Below are 25325 nucleotides of genomic sequence, written 5' to 3'. Positions count from 1 at the left end.
TGTGTTTGTGCACTTGGATGGGCTAATGGGTTACCACACATGGCAAATGTTACAACTTTCAAATAAAATGAACATAACATATAATAATAGAACAAAAAATAATCATAAAATCAATATACTAGCTGCTGGACCTACTGATGATCAATAAAATAAAGTTTTTTACTGATTATTAAACACAAAGTTTTTAAGGAGGAGACAGTGTGCAGAAGAAACTATTAAAGACTGTATGTTCCAAAAACTCTCAAATGGGAGCAGAGGGCTTTAGGTAGTAGATGTCATATACAAAGAAAAGTTTGAAACACATATTGACTGCTTGTAGTATCGTCTCCTGTTCCATCGCCTCCTCGTTTAAAATAAAATCTCGGGAGGAGTTTTCCTTGTCACCAAGCACCAGGACATGTGGATTCTGGCTTGTCTCGTGATTCAAGTGCAGCACTAATTAGTGCCAACCTTAAAAGAATAATAATTAAAAAAAAACTAAGTTCAGTTAACATGCATTGTGATGATATTTCATTGATACACTCACTTTACAAATAAGTTAATTTAAATGAGTTAAAAGCTATAGCGAATTTAAATAGGTTAAAGTGATAATTCACCCAAAAATTTAAATTCTGTCATCATTTTTTTTTTTTTTTTTATATCTTCTTGGAACGATTTGTATTGTACAACATGTGTCTTATACAAAATAAATAAAGGTGACTTGATTTCACAGGGCACTGTAATTTTAAGTGTTGCTTTTACTTACAGGTTTAATGTCAATGAAGGACCGCTTCATTTCTGTGTATGATGTGCACACCAATTTTCCATTAGTGTGGTATGGTGCAGACAGCAGGAAGAGCTTAAAGACAATTTCTGCACGAAGGCCTTTAAATGAAAAAAGTACAGAGAAAGCACAAGTTGAAATGAAAGGAAGCTTTGTTGTACGGAATGCATCAATACACTTATTTCACCTCATTTGTCTTTTTTCATAAGTCATAGGTCTAAGTAAAATTGAAAACTTATGTATCGTTATTTTATATAGGTTACTTACCTTGAAATGTTTCAATTAACAGGCAGAAATTCTATTGTTGCAATTTTTCCTTCATGAAAAAGTCCATTGTCTAAAACAGAAGTATCAACACATTTAATACAACACATTTAAAAACATGTCAATCAATCTAGCTTCATAAGAGAAACTGCTGTAATTCTAATAGATGCATAACACTATTCAATATGAATTACCATAAAACACGACTTTTACTGTACAATTAATTAGTGCTGGTGCGATAAGACGAATATGGCTTAAGTTTTACGCTCCCCTCTTAAAGTTTGGTTGTAGGAGTAACGTTAACGTTATGTAAATTTGGGGCACTGGTATAAATTTTCGCTGAAAGAGCGGATTGCCTCAGGACTGCGCGCTTTTCTTTCGTCTGGGTTTTTAACTTTTATAACAGAAAATTGCAGCAGGTTCATTCAAACGATTCTCGCGGAGTCTGCTGTCTGTCTCATGACTGATGTGTGTGAGCTCACCTCGCGCAGCAGCTTCATTCTCTGGTCAGATCCCATAAATGGTCAAACTAACCAAACTAATGATTCAAACTTTCACATTTCACCAGACATTTTTATCAACTTTAAATAATACTTTTATGAAATGTTTTGCAGCTAACGTTATTCTTTTAATGTATTAAAGCTGGCGAACAAACAGGAATAGCATTAATTTACAATCGATCTGATTCTCTGGGGGAAACAAACGGACTAAAGGGAATACAAACTTTAACGTGTAAAAAATAATAATTAACGTATCAGACACATTACTTAATGTTATAACAGTTATATACATCATACGATTATATTAACAGTTACTTACCCTTCATAATCAGGAAGGCTGCCACTGATGTCCGCGCTGACTCTCTGACTCCGTTAAAATTTGAACAGGGGTGAAGCGGGAAACATATTTAACCCAACAGTTGGGTTATAACTAAAAATAACCCAACGCCGAAAAAAAATGACCCAACAAATCTTAAGATAACCCAACACATTGACCCAATAGGTGTAACCCAAGGGCTGGGTAAAAAAAAAAAAAAACGTTTTTTGCTGTGCTCTTATGTGCACATTTCTTGTAGGATGATTTTATTTGAAAGAGTCTACCAAGAGCAAAAATGTAAATGTAATGTAAATGTAATACAGAATAGTGTATTTATTTAAATCTGTTCTTGGCAATTCAACCACTTTTAACCTCTTTTTCAATACGTCATATTTAAAACTCTTTGTTATAATTCTAATGCTGTGAGAAAATCGTCTCACCAATGAGCCGTTTTTGTGTTTTACAGATGCTGACCATAAAGTATCCACCCCTCCAGCAGAGGGCGATGTGCTGGAGAAAACAGATGTTTCACATCCCAGTGAATAAGGGGACACTGGAAGCTCAGTCAGCACAGAGCGGCTCAGCAAGAACAGAAAGAGGGGAAAACATTACAAAAAAAAAAAAAACCTCGTTGGATTGGTGCCTCGAGCAAGAGCTGTTGAATTCATGTATGCACAGAGTGGAGATGGAAATTCAGAGGAGGTGCTCGACTTCCTTCGTACCACACACGAGATCTACCTCTCTGATCGCAAATCATCTGGTATACCGTTTAACTGTACACTAAAATTATTACTTTTCCCATATTGAAGATATAAAAGACATTGAGGATATACAGTAAATAATGTACACTCCCACTCTAAAGTGTATTATTACTATTATTATTTTATTTTCTTCTCACCCAGGCTGCATTATTTGATTAAAAATAAAGTAAAAACAGTAACATTTCTGAACAGAAATATTTCTACAATTTATAATATTTTACTGCTGCTTTAATATATTTTAAAATGTCATGTTTTGCTTTTAGTCATTACTCAAGCCTTCAGTGTCACATAATCCTTCAGAAATAATTCTAATATGATTTGCGTTTATTCTATAATGAATATAGAGTTCAAAAGAACAGCATTTAAATGAAACATTTTTAACTATGTAAAAATTTAATGCATCTTTGTTGAATAAATGTGTTTATATATATAATAGCAATAAAATACATATATTGCTACTTTTCTCTTCAGGCTCCTGTGTAGAAAGCGGCTCCTCTCTTTCCCTCACTGCAGCGGAGGCTCTGTTCTCTCTTCTCTCAGGCAGGACACTGCCCCCTGCTGAGATCTGGAGGCTGTGTGGATTCAGGGCTGTACTGGTCAAGAATAAAGAGCAGTTAAAATGAAAGCTGCAAGAACTCAGAGATACAAGCATATCACCTGCAGGTGAGTGAGGAGGCTTAGACCTCACATGTCTGAACATCAAGCATATGAGTTATTGATTCATAGTAATGGTTGCAAACAATAGAATACTCAGAGAAAAGCTGAGAAAAACTCAGAGAAATATTAGCCTTTCTTTACTCATTATTTATGTCTATATGTCTTTCTACTGTATATTCATTATTTGATCTTGCTGCCAAAATACTTTTTTTTTTACACTGAACTAAAATCCCCACAAATACATCATTCAAAAGTTTGGGATCAATTTATTTATTTATTGTAGTTAATAGTTTTATTAATGTGTTAAAATGATCAAAAGTGACAGTAAAACCTTTTAAATTGCAACAAAAATATATTTAAAATGAATGCTGTTCTTTTCAACTTTTTACTCATCAAAAAATCTTGATAAAAACATATATTTAACTGGATGCCACTCAGTTAAATGAGGTTATGGGGCAATAGCGTTGTACTGTTTTAAATGTTTATTGTTAACTTTGCAGTATGCAGTGTATATTGGGCAGCATCCAGTAAGTATTTAACTAGTGTTTGATTCCCAACAAAGCCAAAGTAAACAAACTGCTTCCTGGGGTAGTATACAAAGTTCGGTCTGGGAGACTTTTGGCTTTATTTACATAAAAATAAATAAGTAAAAAATAAAATTGTGTGTTTACAAAGAATGTGTCTATAGTGTTTTAGCTGGCATGACTTTCCATGCACATATGTGTGCATTTATTTGTGAAGTCAGATTAGACCTTAACATGATGATCAGTGTTTTAGTGAGGAGCTACAAGCACACAGCGGATTCAGGACATTTCACACAGGTGTCCATGGTGACTCCTAAACATAGCCTCCGTCTCCATAGCAACCACTGGACATGCCATTTATTAATTTTTTCACCCATACGCCATTATTTTCACCAGTACCGTATTTTTCAGACTATAAATCGCACTGGACTATAAGTCGCATTCATTTAGAACCAAGAACCAAGAGAAAACATTACCGTCTACAGCCGCGAGAGGGCGCTCTATGCTGCCAGAGATGCTGCTCAGTGCTCCTGTAGTCTACACTGAAGACATAGAGCGCCCTCTCACGGCTGTAGACGGTAATGTTTTCTCTTGGTTCATTTCTCTCGGTTCATGTCAAATTAATTTTGATAAATAAGTCGCACCTGACTATAAGTCACAGGTGCAATGTTTTTATTATTTCTTTTTATTTTTTTATTTTTATTTTTGGCAGTTATTGGTCCCATTGAGAATTTGATCTCTTTTACAAGAGATATCTGGTCAAAATATCAACCAAATTCAGACTGTAGAAAACAAAAATAGATAAAACCTTGGCGAAAACATTAGAACACACATAACCATGGGTATATTATATATTTAAAATATTATTTTTCTCTCTTTCTTGTTTTATAGATTAGGTTTCAGTAGTCTGCAGTCTTATTGAGTATTGGCTGGCAGATATTCTGCCCATGCAGAGACAGTAGAGGACATGACGCCCCCCAGAGAGGAAAATAACTGAATAACCAGCAGGTCTCTGATTGTAATATCTCATTATGAAAGAGATCTTCAGTCATGCCATTTTATAGTCAAGGAATTCAAGAAACTCTGCATCAATGAGCTGCAGCGACAATTTGGATTCCTTTTGAAGACCCAGAATTAAATATTCTAGTTTATCTTGCCTTCACATTAATAATTACGTAAGAAAAATAAATTTTTACACATTCTCTGCTGCTTGTTCTTTCTTCACAGGGAGCCAGTGCACTCTCAGAGATGTTAAAGAAAGTATATTTCTTCAAGACAAACACTAAAGTATCATTATTGACTGTGACACTGACGGTCTTCCTCAGCTCATTATGAGGAGTCTGTGGTTTAGCCTATTAGCAGCTAATTATCTTAACACCACAAGGTCAGCAGACCCTCACCAATCTCACAGCCTGTGCCTCATTTACATTTCCTTTTTCTATTTTGGGCCATTGATGTGACAAGCCACTGACTTTCACTGTGACTAGAAAATTATGTTTTAGTGCAGTTATTAAGATATTTATTAAAGTTTTAATTCAATTTGTGAGAGAAAAACAAATGTGTGCTTGTTTTCAATTATTGTTTGATATACCTACCTGTGGTGCACTACATACCATGATCTATTTAAACTGATTCAATGGCTTATCCATGACGTCAAGGAAGAAGGACTTTAGCTATACAAGTGTCTCTAGACTGCTCCGTGTGTTCGTGCTAATCTGTGACGGAAGGCAATCCACAATAAAGGTTTGGGTGCCATTATAGGATTACCTAGATCTGGGTTGGCTCAGACAGAGAATACGTTTTTTTTTTTTTTTTTTGCTTCCCATTAGGTTACAGTGTTTAGAAGTAATAACCCTGCCGTATCCCTCAGCCAGAATATTGTGTGGAGGACACAGCAGGTGTGATGTTGGTATTATAGCAAATTATAGCAATTATATTATATTATAGCAAAATACACAGTATAACAGTATACGGTTTATGGATCAGGACTGAATATGCACTCAGAAGATGAGAGGCAATCCTGAAAAGAGGTGGAGCAAATATCTGCCAGTCATAAGTGCTTGGAAAAGCGATTTAATTAAAGCATAATAAATGATCTTCCACTGTGATGTCTGTGTATTTAACAGATTCTCATCATAAAACACAATATTTGTCAGTCCCCACAGAGGCCCTGAACTCAAAGACAGATACAACCTTGTGTGGTTGAATGGTCTATAGTACTGTGTTGGGAAACACAATATCATGCTGTCCCTTATTTATCATGTTCTCTACCCTGAAGCAGAACACTAGACAAGTTCATTTTGAAGTGTAGCAACAAATAGATTTTTAATAGGCGAATAAGTGAGACATAATGTTGGCAGAAACATCTATGATATCCTGTTTTTGTTTTTAGGATCTTCACTTGCATCCATAAATCAGTACGGTTTTTTAATAGATGCTTTAAATTGGTCAAAAGTAATAGTAAAGACTTTTACATTGTTAAATAAGGTTTAAATTTCAAACTTTCTATTCATCAAAGAATCGCAAAAAATTATCCCTTTCCATTTATTGCATTATATTAATGTTTAAGATACAGTAAAGCCTCTTAAAATTCAATTCCATGTAAATATTAAGCATCACAACTGTTTTGCAACATTGATAATAATAAATGTTTCTTGAACGCCAAATCAGCATAATGGAATCATTTCTGAAGGATCGTGTGACTGAAGTAATAGCTGTCTTCACAGGAATAAATTACATAAAAAAAAATATTCAAATAAATATATCCAAAGAAAATAATATTTCATAATATTACTGTTTAATATTTCTGATCTAACACAGCCTTGGTAAGCTTACTTATTTCAAAAACAAAAATAAAAAATATGATATGAAAAACTTTGACTTCTAACCCCTTAGAAAAGTTGATGTCTCATTATACATCATACAAAAACTGTTGTGGAGTTAGTAAAATAGTTTATTCTATATGAATATGTATGAATATGCTAGTCATGAAGTACCTTGGTATTATCTTTTATCTTACTTTAACTATTACTATCTTTATGTAATTTTTGCTTTATTATGTTGTTTTATTTTATTTATATTTTACTTATAGTTTTTAATTTTGCATTGTTTTGTTTTTGCTCTGTTAACTGGGTCACCTCTGACCTGTTTGACTAGACTTCATAGCTCTTTCCGGCTTTACCCATGCTAGGCTATACAAGGATGTCGTCCTTCACAACAACTTAACCCTGCATCCCTCACTGTCGTCATAGCTAGCATGTCCATGTGTGTGCTAGCCTCTTTTTGGTAATCTCATTGAGAGAGAGAGAGAGAGAGACAGATGGGGCCTCTCTCTATAAAAGCTCTGATCAGATCAAGACAGTGATAGACGAGCAGACCTACCTGAGTGATCTCTATCCTCTAAGAAGCCTCTTTCTGTCAGAAGGAGAGAAACAAGCAACCAGGGGAAACGGTCCTGCTTACAATGTTTGTCCTACTTTAGGACACATCAGCTACTTGCAGGTGAGTAAAAGAATCTGGGCAGACAGGATACGAATAAAAAAACATGTAGAATAGTACAGATAAACCGCATTGATCATCTTCAGATGTATTATGTGCAATATGTGTATTTACACCTAAATTGGGGAAGAGCTGCAGGGTTAAACTCATAAAGCTGACTGGATGTTGGTGAAATTGTGAATAATCTTGTTTTATGATTAACATATTTTTACAACATTCCACGTGATATGGTTTCAGTTGCTATTATCTCCAATTAGGTATTTAATTGGCCATTATTAATTACATTAGAGATTTGTTGGATTTACATTCCATTTTAAATTGTTATAGAATTATCATAATTTACATTAGTATATTTTGTGAGTATTTTACCATTTAATATTTCACAGCCGAATGAAATGAGACATCAGTCAGGCAGGTTAATGTGCTTCTAATTAAACATAATTTGAAGGTAATGTTTGTCAGTTCATCATACAATATAATCATGTATTTCCTCTTTCAGACATCCACCGTACAGACTGTGACCCACAGAGATCACAAACTTGTAGTGCCACAGGTCGCTGTTTTTCTGGGTGCGTTGGTAATTGCGATGTCTGGATACAGCTCTCGCCAACTCACTGTTCACCACCGTCCCTCCACACGCATCCTGCAATGGATGTCCAAACCTGCCATTAATGTTGATAGCCCGGGTTCCCCAGGTCGAGCTCGTCTGGGTTCAACCAATTCTGCCAAGCCATCCATCAAAAAAGATGAACAGGATCAACCAATCAAAAACACAGGTGACACCGAGCAACCTGTGAAGGCATCGCCTGGCATATGAAAAAAGAAAAGAAAACTTCAGCCATTCAAGGGACTTGTGAGGTCTTACTGTGTAAGATGGAGCATAGTCAATAATTTACTCTGTAGTTATTTGGAAAGTGCCTTTGTACAAGAAAGCCGGTTTGCCCTGATTAGATTGTGTGTATTTATGAGGTTGGCCGAAGTTGCACAAATGGTTAATCAGATCTGTAATAAAGACCAACTGTCGTTTGCTGATGAGTCATACATTAAGTCATACAAGTTGACATCCTTGTAAAAATCACCTGCATAAAAAAAAAAAAAAAAAACTAAATATACAGACACAATTGTTTGCTTGGTCACTGGTCAAACAATATTGTGAAATTAATTTGCTGAATCGAGCCCACATACGAGCCATAATTTGCACATGTTGGTCAATGACTTTCTGATGACTGGCTCATTACTTAGAAATGTATTTAGTCATGGTAACACCCACTGTGACAGTTTCCTAAACTGAACCACTTTCTCAAGATTAGTTTTTATTCCTGAAGAATTTATTCCTGTAAATGAGATGTAAGCATACAGGTAGGCTGTAAATGAGATGTAAGCATACAGGTAGGCTGTAAATGAGTCAGGAGATGATTTATCAGTTTGTTTCTGAGGTCTTACGGAGAGAATATGGTGTGTTCAAAAATAGTACTGTATACAGATAACAATGCAACTACATGCAGACATTTGAGATGACTTTGTAATCTTTTTAAATGCTTATTTTAGCTGTTTTATATGGCTACAGTATTACAGCCCTAACAACCTAATAAACATTAAATACTAAAATATTGCATAAATTCAGCTGTGTATGAATGTACGTTATGCAAATAAACTTTAGATATTTCTTAGCCTTTTTTACAATTTCTTTATTATTTATTTTATTTTTTGATCGATTAGTTTATTATTATTATTATTATTATTATTATTATTATTATTATTATTATGGAAAAAAATAACTTAAGGTTTATTTCAATGCAGTCATTCAGGTCAGATAAGATATAGGCTAAACAACATTATCCTAAACTTCCGTTTCCCCCTTAAGGTAAACCTTTAAATTAGGATTAGGGTCAGAATCAGGTGAGCAGTTAAGGTTAAGATGAACTGGCAGGCTGCTTGTATTGTTCGTTAAGCTTTATAAATCATACCTGAACTAGCATAAACCCTTAATAATGATTATGCTTATGATAAGAATGTACTCACACGTGACTCCTGATGAAAGGGTGTTTACGCAGGCTGTTATTGTTAATGTCATTTGTCGCTCCTTCAAAAGCTGAGGACAGTAAGATTATTTGAATGAATTCTGTCTCCAGTAGTAAGCTACTCTTCAGTCCTCATGAGGGGGCAAAAGGACAGTTTTTTTTAACCGGGCTTCATACCCACATCCTGCAGTCTGCTCATGATCTGCTCTTGTCCCCTGAAGCGGTGCGACTCCACTAACGACAACATGTCCCGGTGAATAGCCTACAAGACCTTCGATTAGGTGTGTAACAACAAAAACTATCCATTATTATTGCTTTCGCTATCGTCTCGGTGTATAAATTAGTCATTTGTATAAGAATTGTATGCGGTAATTTTCTCCTATGCTCTCTGTCAAAGTATTTTTATTTCCTTGTTTTTAATATCTTGCTGCAAAGTTGTTGTTGTTATTGTGGCAACTTAATTAACTTAGTTAAAAGTTTAATAGTTTATTAAAGTGAAATTATAGGGATTTTAACTACAAAATAGGAGAGACTGGAAAGTGTAGGCTAACACGCGGAAAGATGTAACCAATTAGAAATTAGAAAAAAAAAAACTAGTGGTTTATTATTTTTCTAATCCTAATCTGTTCTGTTAGACTACAACAGTACTGATTCATTTGATTGATTACACACACACACACACACACACACACACATATATATATATATATATATATATATATATATATATATATATATATATATATATATATATATATATATATACATATAACGTTATTATAATTTTTAGTAATAGTAGTATCAATATTAATAAAAGTTATGATTCAAATATATGCTAAATTCTATTGGGATAAACATGGTGGCAACTGGCAAATTTAAATTCATGTTTGATTTGGTATTCTGTCTTCTAAATTCTAAATCCAATGCTGAATGGATATTTCAGTCAGGACCACTTGTTAATGTCAGAAGAGGCATTAAACTTATGTTTGGTGGCAGGCTTTGCTCTGAAGGGTTCAGATTCGGAGCCATCCGCAGGCAAAACCTCACTGAGGTTTGAACCCCCCCCCCCCCCCAAAACAAAAAACAAAAAAAAAAAAACAAAGACGTAGTAGTTCAGTTCTAAGATCATTCAGGGAGTTCACTCTCTGAATGGTTGGAAGAGGTGGCATGTATTCATATTTAAAGAGAGTACTGTAGCTCTTACTCTGCAGAGATTTCAACATTATTAGATCATGTCACGTGTTGGCAAGATGTGCAAAAGACATTCTATGGCCACGCTGTCCACATCTTCCCATTGTATGCCAATGTCTTCCTGGTCTTCTTGAAAAGCTTGTCTTCATGTCTTCCTTATTCAGCTGTTGATTATCTATCAGAAGGTTGATAAATTTCTGCACTTCCTCTATGTACCTCTCACTCTCAAGATTGGTCTTCTCTGATCAACTTCCTGGCCTCTGCGAACGGGCTAATTGTCCCTTCAATGGACACGCTTGTCTTGGCTGGTGAAGATGGTATATTTCAAGAATTATCAGGAATACTGTTCTGTGGTAAGACGCTGGAGAGAATAATTAGAATTTGGATGTATACCAGACATAACATTGAATAACGCCATGAGAGGAAGAGATAATGCTTGAGTTACTTTCCCCCAACAAAATGAAGTAGCTGCACGGAAGCTAGACAAGCATTATCTCCTTTAACATAGTCGTGGAAGACTGAAAATGGTGATGTGCTAGCATGAATAGCATATCACACTATTGTTAATTGAGCATTTAATAATATTGCAAATGTAGTTACACCAGCTGCAACCCTAGAGTAACAATGGGTATAATGCAAGCATTGTCATACTCCGTAAGAACAAGGAAATCAGAAGCGACTGTAATAAATATCACACATATCTCTCCTATGCGTAGCTACGAAACATTTAAAGTTGTCCTTAAGCACCTTCAGGCTCTTGCTCTGAGAGTTTATCCGGAGTCACAGTGTGCGATCTGAATCCACAGATCCATTGTCGACATGATCGTATCACTCCTACACCTTATAGAAAGTGCAGGGAGCAGCAGTAACCCTTTAATGTGGACTTTGGTGATCTCGTCAAGGCTTTTGATCTGGCTAGCACAGATGGTCTCTTCAAGATCTTGGTCATGATAAGTTGCTAACATTCATTAGCATCAACGAGTCCTTCCAATGAAGGAAACTGTTGTCTTTGATGGCTCAATATATGAAGTAAGCTGAAACAGTGCTGTTTTTAGCTCTCACACATTTTAGCATCTGTTTTAGAATGTCTGTGCGACAGAACTCAAGGCTTACTAGTGCGTGTCTGTGCGACAGAACTATGGCAAGAGTGAGTATGTATGGTCTTATATAGCTCATTAATTGTAGTGGGTGGAGCTACGATCAGCTTAGCATCAGCTAATGCTTCAGTCACGCTGTGTTCTGCCTGAACTACATTTGAGCTCCATTTGTCGCTCAAACTCCATAAAAAAAGTTATTATGCAAACAATACAATTTACTTTACTTGTTGAACATACAGTGATGTAATGGCATTGTTGGGTGCTGTTCTTACCTCATAGCACACGTAGACTATTAAACTGAGACATTTGTTTGATGTCTGCATGTACATCTGCAAGATGTATTTTTTAGAGTGTTTGCTCATCTGCAGTATGTCTAGATGTCAGATGTCAAATAGATGTTTAGAAAATAGATGTTTATGATTTATAATGTACTGTATGTAAAACTGACATCATAATGAAGTCTGCACACAGAAGTCAGATGTTTGTACACAGCAGATGCTTTCCAGATTAAGAAATCTTTAACAGACTTTGATGATGAGTCAAACATATTGTCAGTCTGTCTCTTCCAAATAAGACCCAATTGTATATTCTTTGCGTTAATTATTTTGAATTGACATAGAAACAAAATGTTTTACCACACCCCATGGTCTTCCCTAATCTATGTCCTGGCTATATCCTCACTCTCACAGCAGTGTAAGTTTAGCAGTGAGCATGGCTTTTGCATTTTCATGCAAACCTTACCACAAACATCATTCAAATTTCCCTACCATTGGTGGAGAGCTTTCTGAATTCAGTATGAGCATAGATACTAATACAGAATCTTTTTTTTATATCTTTAGAGTTATTGATATTTAGTTTTGACCACACCTCTGTTATTTGGATATTGGATACAAATTTGGACATAGACCACATGTTTGTGAATAACCTATGTGGAAGGTTTTTTTTTTTTTTTCTTTTTTTTTTATTATTTTTTGTCATCTTCTATAGAGTGAAACAAGCTGTTGGTAACATGGGGAATAACTCTGGAAAAGAACGACATGGATCTGCAGGTAACAAGCTTTTGACAACAGATATAACATACAGATATTCAGTGTTTTACTGAGATACCCCCCAATGCACAGGGACATCCAAAGAGATTTTTCACAAAAGAAAAATTAACAGCAGAGAAAAGAGTGCTGTGTGAAGAGTAGATTCCAGGTATGTGAATGTTGAACCCTGAAAAAGAAAGAACTTCAGGAGTGTAATTAAATGTATTAGAGCCAGAGTCATTATTGGAATACTGTTTTGTGCATTCTTTCTTGTTATTGGTGGTGTCCAGAGCCCTCAGACTCACTGACTCAGCAAACCTTTCCCACCCATGGAGACGACAAAGGCTTCTTAATGAAGAACACCCACACACACACTCACACATTCAATCGTATATGTTCCTATTGGTTTATATTCAAAAAAGCAAATAGTGAAACCTGCCTTTTTTAGAAAAATAATTATAAATAATCTTAAATGCTTAGTTCAACCAAATTACCCATTAACTCACACTTGTGACATTCCAAAACCATATCACTTACTTTTGTACATGGTGCAAGTGTTATAAATTTAGTCCATATGGCACTTAAAATATTACACTTAAAATAGGGGCAGAAGGGAAGGATATACGTAATGTAATATGTAAAGAAGTATTAATAGTATGTATTTGTGTTTATTATTATTATTATTATTTAAAAATGCATTTTATTTGAAAGTCACATAATTCTGTACCCACACAGTGTCTTCTTGTCCCCTGAAATCATGAATATTGACTACTTTCTGAACATCCCATGAATAACTGAAATAAAGTTTAATTTCAACGACACACTAATCTACGCACACAAGATAACATGTAAGGAAATGTTTTATTTAAAGAGACATCTGTCAGTTCTGAGAGCTCCACCTCTGTCTCACTGCAGGCACTGCCGTGGACACGTATGAAACACCTCCTGCCTCGCCATATAGTGTTGTTTCTGCCTGTTCGCCAACCACTCAGCTGGTGTCCATTTCCAACTATACAAGCACAGCCAACCCTCAAACGGCCCAAGACACTCTGAGTTCCACTGATCTGAATGATGAGCAATTGCCGGACTGCAAAACTGGGCCTGCAAAAGAGGCTGAGGATGGATTTAAGATGACAGAATCACCTAAGCAGGTGTCTCATCCTTCAGGTGTGTATGTGAATGGAAACACAGAAGTGGACCCAAAACTCCTACAGGAGTGTTTGAACACACTGCAGCTCAACAGCATTGAAGAATCCACATATATACTGAACGGTAAGTCAGGCAGTCATGCTGTGTCCACTCATTTTTTCATTAAAGCATGCACATTTTTACACAAACTGCATGCACTCTTAAACATGTTGAGGAAGTACTAACATTCTAAATGTATTAGTGTATGCAAAAAAAAAAAAATGCTAAATGCAAATAATAAAATGCAGTTAACCAAATAAGCATGCATATTTATATTTGACTCATTCATTCATTCATTTGCATTTTTGTTTATTTTATTGGGTTGCCACTTGGTGTCCAATATATCCAATAGAAAATCCTCTTGAAAACAACTAATACCTTTATAGATTTTTATTCACAAATGTTGTTTACAGATTGCTTATTAAAATTTGTCTCACTTTTATCATATTGCTCTTGCTTTATGAAGGCATTAAACCATTTAAGATCATGCATTGGAGTGGTTTTACCACTGTGGTAAACTTAATGTAACACACTTCCTTTAATGGTTTACTGCTTTATTATGTGCTTATCAAATACTCATATCATTTATAATGTAAATAATAATGAGAATCACTTTTTTTGTTTTTCAGATCTGTTAAAATGTTTTCTGGTGGAGAGGGAGAAGATGAAGGAGGAATTGAGAAGTTGTAAAGAAAAGATTCAGGTGGGTCCTTGCATACTCTCAGATGAAACCCAGACACTCAGTTCGTGCTTGACACTTTGGATTCTATAATTCACTCTTTTGAAGACAGAGGAAAATGCAACAGGAAGTCACATTGTTCCCAGAGGTGCAGGTCAAGGATTGTCTGATAACAGTCTGTCAGCTTCAGCAAAGGCTTATGGGACAAGCAATCCTACAAATTACTCCTTTCCTGTCTTAGCTCAGGAATGGACATTGTTTTTGTAAATGTGTGTTTATGTTATGGTTCCGCTAACATGGGCCTAAACTGGTAGTCTCAAGGAATCAGATTTTTTTTTTTTATCTATTTTTGACAGGAATGAGGAGAGGAAGAGATAGAGATAGAGGAGGCAGAAAAGAGAAAAATTGGTAAAGAGAGGGACAGCAAAGAAAATCGTTATCTCTTGCATAGATTTCTGAATAGATGGATTTAGTATGAAAGAAAGAGAAAGATTATTCAGTTTAGTTATATAAACATTTAAACAGGAGGACAGTGCTCTGGTCTAAAAGTAGCTTTACAGGCTGTAAGGCGCACAGAAGTAGGAGTTTTGAGAAACAGATGGAAACAGGGAGTGAACGGAAGATAACTGAGGGGGATGTGGGGAATTCTGTTCCGCTCTTGCAAGAACAAAACTTTTTTGTTTGGCCACTATGACAGCAGTAAGTCCGCATGTAACAACTCACTGACCTAACAACAGAGTGAGCGTGTGTTCCTACCCAGCCTTCTGTTCGTGGACATAACTTTAACTCGGCCACTAATAACATTTACTTGAACTTAGCTGAAACAAATTAATAATAGGACGAGTTAGGTCACCTTTATTTTATAGCACTTTTTCGAGATTATTTCAAAGCAGCAGGAATTTAAAAAGAATCAATCATGCAATTTAAAAAATGAAACAAATCCTTTTGCTGTAAAGCAGCTGTAGCAAGAAAATAATGTCATTATTCAGCTCGAGTCAGTTCAGTGTTGGATCAGTTTAGTTCAATAACTGTATACATTTCATTCATGAAATGAAACAAGACAATAGAGTCATTATTCAGCACAATTCAGATACGTTTTTCTCATTCGGTAGTGTCAGGTGACAGAATTGTAGTAAAAAACTTTGGGAGAAACCAGGCTCAGTCAGAGGACCAGTTCTGATCTTTTTAATTTCACCAAATCAAGGTCCACAACTCTTATTTTTTATGGAATGTTGCCATGTTTATTATAAATGATTTATCTGTTCATATCATGTGGCCTCATAATCTTTAATCAGAAAATGTACTTCCCCTCCCTCTCACAATGGCATCTGTTCTCTTTGATGACATCTGCACTGGTGCAAGGGCAAGACAATAAACCATCACCGCCAACAACCACAGCAATTAGCAAACGTCAACAATCCAATAAATTCCACAAAAAAATTTCATCAAGATGCCGTTTCACTTGGATATACATCAAAATACAGGAGAAAAGTCAGTCACAATTTCCAGTTCATGCTGACTTTAAAATGTTAGTCTGACTGAAATCATAGTTTTGCTGAGTTTTTCCAATAATTTTTTTCAGACTGTCAAAGCTTGATAATCCGAGTAGTATGACTTCATTCAGCATGTGTGCATGTTTCTAAGGCTACACTTGGCTTCATTATTGTGCACTTTCTCCAAAAGACAGAGATGATGCACCACTTGTATTTGATCCTTCAGATATTAACTTAACATGCATAATGTGTATGACTCTCTTGCACGCTACCACACAACTTTCATATTCACTCACTTCATATTCACAAGAGAGTCACACTTTGTAATATTTTCAGTTTCATTTTTGACCTGATTCTCTCACGCAGTGTCAACAAGCTCTCTCTCGCTCTGCTGGACATTGCTAAAATGTTAAAAACCATTGAGCTAACATTGACTGTACTTACAGAGCATTGGGTGTGTGTTTGTGTGTGTGTGTGTGTGTGTGTTTGATGGATGGTGGTGGGTCCCTTCATCTGAAGTTTTTATTTCAATCTTACATACACATGTTATGACTGCAACGATGACTTTAGGTCCGCTGGAAAAAGCTTCACTCAGTGTATGATGCCATTGTGTCAGACGCACTTGTCTTTTGGCACTTTTCTGTGTGTGCAGAAGAGTTTAGTGATAATGTAGTGTGCATGTGTGCGAGGGCTTGTCAAGTAGGGTGAGAGAGTTACACTATTATCCAGACCCACACACAATATACAAAAGCCCTAAAAAGAGCAACAACTTCTTATCATCAGGGGTGTGGTACTTCCTTAGAAATCCCACTTGAGTCAGTGAGCTGATGTCTAAAACATCACCACTGTCCAGAGTGAGAGAGAGAGAGGTGGGTCATTTTCTGTCCTGTCTGGATTACTGGAAATCTGTGAGTGTGAGCAGAGAGAAAGACAGAATTTAATGACTTAAACAGGGTTGGATGATTGCCAGCATGTGTTAATGCTGTTTCACTCAATTCTTATTCATCAATAAAATGAGGTGTCCTTTCATTGCAAATGATTCAGGAATTAAATAGGCTAATAGGAAAAGTTTTTTTTTTTTTTTTTTTTTTGCATTATAAAGAAAAATTATTGAAAATCCCTTTTGTGACAGACCATTCTTATTACGAATATCTTATTATGTTTTCTTAACCAATATTCATTAGTTTTTTAATTTCCTGTATAGGCTGGAATACACTACACAACCTTTGCATGTCTGCGCCTGAGTTCGTTGTTCTTTACAACTTCGTTTAGTCTATATGTAAACAGGTCGTTTAGTCTATATGTCCAGTTTTTTTTTTTTTTTTTTTTGCTGTAGACCTCTACAAAATCATGCCTAGTGTTTTTAAAATCTGTCATGTAGTGTATTCTTTAGTGAATTTCAGAAGCAAGACATAATATAATGAACTGTAAGTCGCTTTGGATAAAAGCGTCTGCTAAATGCATACATTTAATTTAATTTAATTTAATATAATGTTGGATTGAAGGGTTAGGGTTGAATAAGTTATATTACAGCAGTTGTAGTACATAAATTACTATTAACAGAATTATACAAAGCTATCGTACTACACAAAGTGTGCAGTCAACAATTTTACATTGTCCTCTGCCAAATATTTTGAAAGGGTTTCAAATTTAAAACGTTTTTTAAACACATTACACATTTTAGAGAGCACAGAAATATCTAAATACATCCCTTTGTCTGTGTTCCTATATCAGAACGACTCTTACGTGTGTCAGATAAAGTGTAACATTGCTATAATCAACTCCAGCTGGGGTCTGGAGGCCACAGAGTGATGAAGAGGTTCCTGAGACCTTCCCTGCTCTCTCTCTCTTCTACTACTCTATTTCCATCCTCCTTCAGTGTTATTTGTTTAGACACAGCTAGGGTCTACAACCTTTTTCAGTCTAAGGTACTAACATCTGGCTTACTCGAACATGAACATAGTATTAATGTATTTACATGCTTACATTGGAAAATTATTAAAATAACCATTATAGATTATTTTCTTTTCTTTTTCCCCCCCCACAAAATAATAGCTCAATAATTGGCCGTCTTCAAGCTGGTCTAATGTCTCTTTCTCAATTTCCCCCCACTTTGGCATCTTTAGTCCTAAATGGTTATTTGGAATTGTGAAGATTTGCACAATAATGACTTACTCACTTTGATAAGTCAGTTGTTTGTCTTTATTTGAGTCATTTTCTCTCTTTGGCAGATGAAAGATCGGTCATGATGTTTTTATATTGTGATTATGAAACTAAGTTGTGTGTTTTTACATATGTGTTATCATTCTAGGGAATCACTCTTGTATCTAACTATTGAGAAATCACTTTATTGCCAGGACATGCTCAAGGCTGCAAGCAGAGGAAGATTCCTAAGTGTGTGTGTGTGTATAATGGCCTTGGACAACTGCTAGTAAATAGTACAGGATACGTTTCATGTCTTTGAAAAAGGACTTGTTACTGATCTTGCTGGGACGTGGAGAACAAGCTCAGATTTCTAAGAGTGGAGTTTAATGTAAGCATATTGTGTGTAAGTGTGTGTGTGTTTAGTAAACAGTGAGAGGTGAGCGATCCGATTCACAACAAACCTTTTTCATAGACTCACAGCTGAGTTACAACTCTGTCCAAGAGAAAAACATTAATATCCTCAGTCAAATGATCTGCTCTTACCAGAGACCAGAGACCCACTTACTGTGTATTTTGTAATAGAGTAAAAATACCTTGAGGAACAGGGTTTTTTTTTTGGCATGTGTGAACAGCAATGTTCCTATCATATATGATACATTTTTTTGGATATATTGTATATATAATATTTAAAATTAAGACATACTGATAAATATGACTAATAATTATTATATTATTATATTATTATTATATTAATATGATTAATATGTTATCTCTTTCTGTAGGCAGAACGTGAGGAGTGGCAGCAATTCCAGTCTGACCTGAAGGTGGCGCTAGTAGTTTCAGACAGACTGAGGGCAGAAGCTGAGGAAGAGCTAAATACTTTAAGAGCAGCAAGACAGGACATGGAAACACAGCTATCCAATGCCTTGCAGGGTCGCCAGGAGTTCGAAAGTCAATTGGAGAGCCTCAGAGCTGAGTTGGAGCAAAGCAAGCAGAAACTGAAGCAGGTCACAGCCAGCCACCAGGGGGCTCCAGTGAGGAGGGGCCTAGAGAAACAAGATCAACCGTTGACAGATGAGTTCAAGGGAAAAAGAGAAATGCATATCTCTGGTACTACAGAGAGGTCAAGGTAGAGTTATCCAGTTAGGTCACAAATTGCCAAAAATAAATTCTGTACTCACAAAGGATCAAGTTTTGAGATTGAATAAATGCACAATATAAATATTTAAAGGGGGGGTGAAATGCTCGTTTTCACTCAATATCCTGTTAATCTTGAGTACCTATAGAGTAGTACTGCATCCTTCATAACTCCAAAAAGTCTTTAGTTTTATTATATTTATAAGAGAAAGATAGTCTGTACCAATTTTTCCCGGAAAAACACGAGCGCCTAGAGGCGTGACGTGTGGGCGGAGCTAAAGAATCACGAGCGCGAGTAGGCTTTTAGGTTGCTGTGACACAGATCCAGAGGCTGAAATTTAACAAGAGCAGCATCAGCAAAGGCGGTATGCTATGTGGTATGTACTGAAACTGTATATATTTGCTTAGCGGTTTTGGAAAATGACTAAGTTCCACTTTATGTCGTCTTTTATTTTTTTTAAGCTGTACATGTGGAAAGTGCAGTTTGATGACAACATCGCATGTTGTTTACTTGATGTGCTTACGCGCTGATAGCTAAGTTAACAACACAGAGATATTTGAAGCAGTTTTACTCACCGCATGTGGTTCCAACACACAATCGTGACCCTTTTCCGTTGGGACTGCATTATCCTTAAAGGGGGGGTGAAATGCTATTTCATGCATACTGAGTTTTTTACACTGTTAAAGAGTTGGATTCCCATGCTAAACATGGACAAAGTTTCAAAAATTAAGTTGTACGTTTGAAGGAGTATTTCTGTTCCAAAAATACTCCTTCCGGTTTGTCACAAGTTTCGGAAAGTTTTTTTCGAGTATGGCTCTGTGTGACGTTAGATGGAGCGGAATTTCCTTATATGGGTCCTGAGGGCACGTTTGCCGGAAGAGCGCGCTCCCGTATAGCAGAGCAGAGAGAGGCTGTGCACAGACAATCACTGATCAGAGCGTCGCCAAATGTCACAAAAGGAGTGTGTTTTTGGTTGCCAGGGCAAGACAACCCTGCACAGATTACCAAAGAAAAAACAGCATTAAGGGACCAGTGGATGGAGTTTATTTTTACAGAGCATCAACGGAGTTGTGCAAGTGTTTGTGTTTGTTCCCTGCATTTCTAAAATGCTGGTTTTACAAACAAGGCCCAGTTTGACGCCGGATTTGCGTATCGTTTATTTCTTAAGGATGATGCAATCAAAAACGAAAAAGGGTCACGATTGTGTGTTTGAAGCACAGGCGGTGAGTAAAACTGCTTAAAATATCTCTGCCTCCTTGTTAGTGCGTCCGCCTCCCATCGGAGACCCGGGTTCGAGTCCCGCTCGGAGCGAGTCGTTGCTGCTGCTGCTCTCGTTCAGTTGTCCATGTTTAGCATGGGAATCCAACTCTTTAACAGTGTAAAAAACTCAGTATGCATGAAATAGCATTTCACCCCCCCCCCCCCTTTAATATAAAGTATACTGGTAATGACTGAATGATTCAGCCCACAGTGTGTCAAAGAGACAGTGTGACCTATGTTACATTCATGTATCATTCCATCATTTTGCAGGAGCCTGTGTCGACTGCCCTCAGATTACACTGATGTTGTTGTAAATGGTACTTCCCTACCCTCAGTTACTAAGACAACAGAATCTGTGAGTAAAAAGAAAGACATCAGTCATTTTCAGTCTTTAGTTTTGGAATTTTTATTATTATGTATCTGAAATATTTAACTGTAAATATCAGTAAACAGTGTCTAATAATTTCAGACTTCTCAGAGCAAGGCTCAAGCAGCAAGTTTAGACCAACAGAGCAACAAGACCAGCTCCAATAGAGGTGAGTAAACAGGAGTTTCATTTACACAATATCCCGTTGACTAGATTTCATTGAATTTTGTTCCTTTGCGAGCATACCAGACCCATACGGGCACAAATGATTTATTTTGTGTGCTTGTCTATGCATGTCCAACAGATAAGAATGTGGAGAAATCAGTCCTACAGACATACAACTCTTCAGTTTTAGATGTGACAAATAAGATCAACAGGACAAGGTTAATCAAACATTACCACTTTTTCCACCGTTCGTTAATGAGAAATATTATGATGATTGTCGAAGTATAGAGAACTGACATTCATTTCTTTTCTCATCAGGACACAGGAGGATTTCCCATCAGGACTCAGGACGCTGAGGCTTCATGGCAGCTCCAGGCGGAACTCCCTGCTTCGCTGGTGTCAAGGCAGAACTCAGAGATACAAGGTACTGAATTCAACCAAACTAAACTAAATAGCCGACTGATCAAACTTGGCAGTCAGCCTCACACCCCTTAGTCTCAGCCTCAAACAGCATGGACCACCTACAATTCTTTCACTGACTGTTTGATGCACATTGTACACACAACTAAAAAGCACTTTTTCTGGAAAGCTCTAGTCTGACAGTTTTTTTTACCAGTCTACCTGCAAAAGGAAGTCTGAAAATAGTGTTTAAAAGTTAGTGGGTTGAAGAAATAAACACTGACTTTTCCAAAGTTCAATTATGTTTGATAAGAGAAACAGAAAAAATGTGCAGAGCCCGGGGTCGCGAGGACCAAGATTGAGAAGCACTGAATTGAATGAAAAGTGACAGTAAAGACTTTTATAATCTTACAAAAATTGAATTAGAAATAAATACAGTTCTTTTGAACTTTCTATTGATCAAAGAATCCTGGAAAAATATGCATCATGATTTCCACACAAATACACTGACACTGCTAAAGAAATGTCATACTTTCTAAATTACATTTTAAAATAGATTAAAATAGAAAACAGTTTTTTTAAATAGTTAAATATTTAACAATATTACTGTTTTTACTGTATATTAGATCAAATACATGTGTATATTAGATCAAATACATGCCGCCTTTGTGAACAAATAAGACTTCTTTTAAAATCATTTTTAACTGTGGTGCATATTATATTATGTTTAATTTTTAAATGATATCTGTGAAATAATAGGGACTTTTTTGCTTCTGCATTTATCATATTTGGTTCTATTGATTATTTTTGTCTGTATAGCCAGTCATGAAGACCACATCATTATTTAAATCACTTTTTTAATGCAGGTCTATTACTGTGATACATATTATTTGAGATAAAACCAAACAGCGCATATGGAAGAAAACGTATGCCAATCCCCCAGTCTCTTCCTGTCTAAGTGGGTGGTTCTTGGCCAGAAAAAAAGGCTACAATAAAATTGCGCTATGTAGAATAGATATATGTAGAATGTCTGCCAAACTTTCTTATTTTGCTGGCTCTTGACTTTCTCACAGAATATTGAGATCACTAATTTCAGCAGCTGTTGGGTGGATGGTTTGGCCTTCTGTGCGATTTACCACAGTTACCTCCCCTCTCACATACCATATGACAAACTCAGTCCAGAGAATAAGGTAATACACACTTCAGACACATGGCTTGCATACAAACACATTAACTTAATGGTTGTTACGATGATGTTGATGATGATTTTATCCACAGAAAGAGAATCTCACTCTAGCATTCCAAACTGGAGAAGGTTTTGGAATCTCTGCCTCACTGGTGGGTAAACTTGAATTTTTTCTAAACACTCGTATTCAATTTCATTAACTCAATCGTTTGATTACTACACCCTGATGCCACTAACAAACAAATCAACCAGTGCACTATTAATTAATTCCAGCTTGAAAAAAAAAAAGAATCTGTCCGATTTTGGTTCAGATGAAAATGAGAAACTTGACAGGCCAGATGTACAAAAAAAAAAAAAAAAAAAAAAAAGACTTAATCATAATTTAGTTATGATTGATTAGATATGATTGGCTGGACATGAGAATTATTCAAACATGACTGACTGGATATGTAAATGTGTCAGATATGATTGGTTGAACATGATGACACAATTTAAAAATGAACTCAAACACGATTCATGGAAATGATGCAAATATGACTATTAGTATGGTTTTTTGTGGTTGTTAATTTCTTTTGTGGTTCCTCAGACGGTGGAGGAGATGCTAATAGATGAAGCACCGGACTGGCACAGAGTCCTGGAATACGTAGAGAGTATCTACCGCCATTTTGAGATGTAAGACTGTGAATATATACACATCCTGATCATTCATAGTGATCACGAATGCTTTCAAAATTCCACCACAGCATTAGTATGTGCTCTGAGGGGAGAACACAACTTCAAGCAACCTTAAAGTGGACCGAAAGTTCGTCTTTAGCTGTTGGTCTGGGATCAGATTTATATATATTTTTTATATATATAACTAAGAGGTTTGTGAAAGAGACTCTAGATAAGAAGGTTTTGCTGATTAGCATGACCTGCTAACACTGCCACGTATTCTGACTTTTATATAATGAAGAGCTTTCAAATGGACTTAAGGGTTTGTGGCTTTTCTTGCGCCATTAACCAATCAGCACTGAGGCCAAAGATGAATCAAACTGGTTCCTAACTTGTGGGGGTCCTGCATTCATCCCACTGAAATTAACTGGAGTGCTATTTAAAAGCTTGTCCTAGTATTATAGATCTCCCGAGGAGCTCTTGAGAACGGCTGGATGTCTGTGTCTCTGTAAAGTAGGGTGAGGAGTGTCCATCAAATGACTGTTTAGTTAACCTTTCTGCCCTCTGTTGGTTTTCATGTGTTATTGCAGGTTTCAATTTGTCTGTTTGCCATTTGGTTCTTTTTTAATTCAGGATCTTATACAGTAAGACCTGGACTACAGTGTATATCTCAAATCACAGAAATCATTACTCCTGTATGTGTGCAATGTTTTTTTTTTTCTGTGATGTTAAAGCCTGGTTAAGGATCCATGCTGATTATTTCAGCAGCTGTAATATCATCATTTTTGTTTTCTTTGAGCCCCAAAACCATCAGACACCAAAGTACTATTAGTGTGATGTAGATATTAAAGGAAAATAAGATTCCAAAGGCAAGCATTAATAAATAAATATTTTGATTATGTTGTTTATGTCTGTTTTTCTTACTCCATACTGAAATGTGTCCTTTTCACTGATAAATGAGTGATGCTTCACTGCTGGAAAAAAATACAAACAAACACAACTATTTTAATGGTTTCAACTACATATACCATTACAAGCATTACAAACCATCCACAATTAACCAGTAAATCCATTAAAAAATGGTTATCTGTAGTGTGTTTGGGACATTTTTCCATTAGGTTTTAACAAGCCACCAATAGAAGGCGACAAATTACCAGCAGAGACCCACGGGGATCATTGCAGTTTCCATTAAAACCAATAAAATTCCCATTATAACCAGTAAAACAATTACAGATTATGTGATGGTTTCTATTATTTTTAAGCAGTGTTTATACGACTGTTTACGTGAGAATGTGAATGAAAATAATCGGGATTAATAGGAAAATATTAATGAATGTTCCATATGTAAAGAGTTGACGAAAGGGACATTCAGGCATCATCAATTCAAACGCCTCAAAATGTCAGTGACCGCTCAAAATTATTCTGGCACACACACACATTATTGCTTCCAGTAATTTCTTCATTCTCTCTGTCACTGTTAGAAATGTATTTCTATTTATTTTATATTCCTAATTTCAGTTTTAGTTAAAACTTTGAGAAATAGATTTTGAGATATATGAAAGTGACTTCCTGTTTTGAAATAAACGAATAAACATCAGCTGACTGACATGATTATTGGGCAGACACGTAAGAATGAAAGATGTGAAAGTATGGGCGTAAGGGAAAATATTACTCCTATGAAGAAGTAAATTTTTCATAATAAAATTTATGTGAGAATGCTTGATTAATCTAGGTCGTACTTTATATGTTGGTGCTGTACATAAATATGTATTACCTAAATGCCTTCTTTATATTACTTAAAAAAAAAATCTGTAATTTTTTTTTCTTTTCATCCCTTATTTATATTGGCTTATGTGGTCTTCAAATAATGTATGTTAATGAACATAATGTATTCTTTAGAGGGATTTAGAGTTTTAGTTTACTGGACACTGATCTCCCGCTATAGTCGCTATTTAATCAATTCTGCATGAATGAATGCACTTATAATAAATAAATAATAAAATAATAACAAATTCATTAGTACCGTCTTTT

At 35.8% G+C, this 25325-nt stretch overlaps 1 protein-coding gene and 1 long non-coding RNA gene across 4 annotated transcripts; one reads left to right on the top strand and one right to left on the bottom strand.

Annotated features, from left to right (window-relative positions):
* Positions 1 to 687: 687 nt before the first annotated feature.
* Positions 688 to 1882, bottom strand: LOC113095746 (uncharacterized). Its single transcript, XR_003288410.1, has 3 exons — positions 1847 to 1882; positions 1031 to 1100; positions 688 to 864 (listed from the first exon to the last, which is right to left on the bottom strand). It is a non-coding gene; the product is annotated as an uncharacterized LOC113095746 (long non-coding RNA).
* Positions 1883 to 2411: 529 nt separating this feature from the next.
* On the top strand, positions 2412 to 24196 carry LOC113095752 (cytospin-A-like). 3 transcript variants are annotated; one of them, XM_026261116.1, is made up of 13 exons: positions 2412 to 2603; positions 3076 to 3267; positions 12580 to 12641; positions 13536 to 13892; positions 14438 to 14511; positions 18908 to 19254; positions 20794 to 20878; positions 20993 to 21059; positions 21195 to 21273; positions 21374 to 21479; positions 22528 to 22644; positions 22733 to 22792; positions 23227 to 24196. In XM_026261116.1, the coding sequence occupies exons 2-13, from the start codon at positions 3224 to 3226 to the stop codon at positions 23314 to 23316; spliced, it is 1488 nt and encodes a 495-aa protein (XP_026116901.1). In that variant the 5' UTR covers positions 2412 to 2603; positions 3076 to 3223; the 3' UTR covers positions 23317 to 24196. The 3 variants fall into 3 exon arrangements, with proteins under 3 accessions (XP_026116901.1, XP_026116902.1, XP_026116903.1); XM_026261117.1 differs by lacking the exons at positions 2412 to 2603; positions 3076 to 3267 and adding an exon at positions 9434 to 9585; XM_026261118.1 differs by lacking the exons at positions 2412 to 2603; positions 3076 to 3267; positions 12580 to 12641 and adding an exon at positions 9434 to 9585.
* Positions 24197 to 25325: the final 1129 nt, after the last annotated feature.

The sequence above is a fragment of the Carassius auratus genome, unplaced genomic scaffold, assembly GCF_003368295.1.
Source record: "Carassius auratus strain Wakin unplaced genomic scaffold, ASM336829v1 scaf_tig00215781, whole genome shotgun sequence".
Taxonomy (NCBI): Eukaryota; Metazoa; Chordata; class Actinopteri; order Cypriniformes; family Cyprinidae; genus Carassius; species Carassius auratus.
This window is presented reverse-complemented; position numbering and strand designations above follow the sequence as displayed.

Excerpts from the sequence above, each read along its gene's own strand:
- LOC113095752 (XM_026261116.1), top strand. The coding sequence starts at position 3,224 with ATGAAAGCTGCAAGAACTCAGAGATACAAGCATATCACCTGCAG. Across the intron at positions 20,879-20,992 it reads TTACTAAGACAACAGAATCT|ACTTCTCAGAGCAAGGCTCA; the intron begins GTGAGTAAAAAG and ends TAATAATTTCAG. Across the intron at positions 22,645-22,732 it reads AACTCAGTCCAGAGAATAAG|AAAGAGAATCTCACTCTAGC; the intron begins GTAATACACACT and ends TTTTATCCACAG.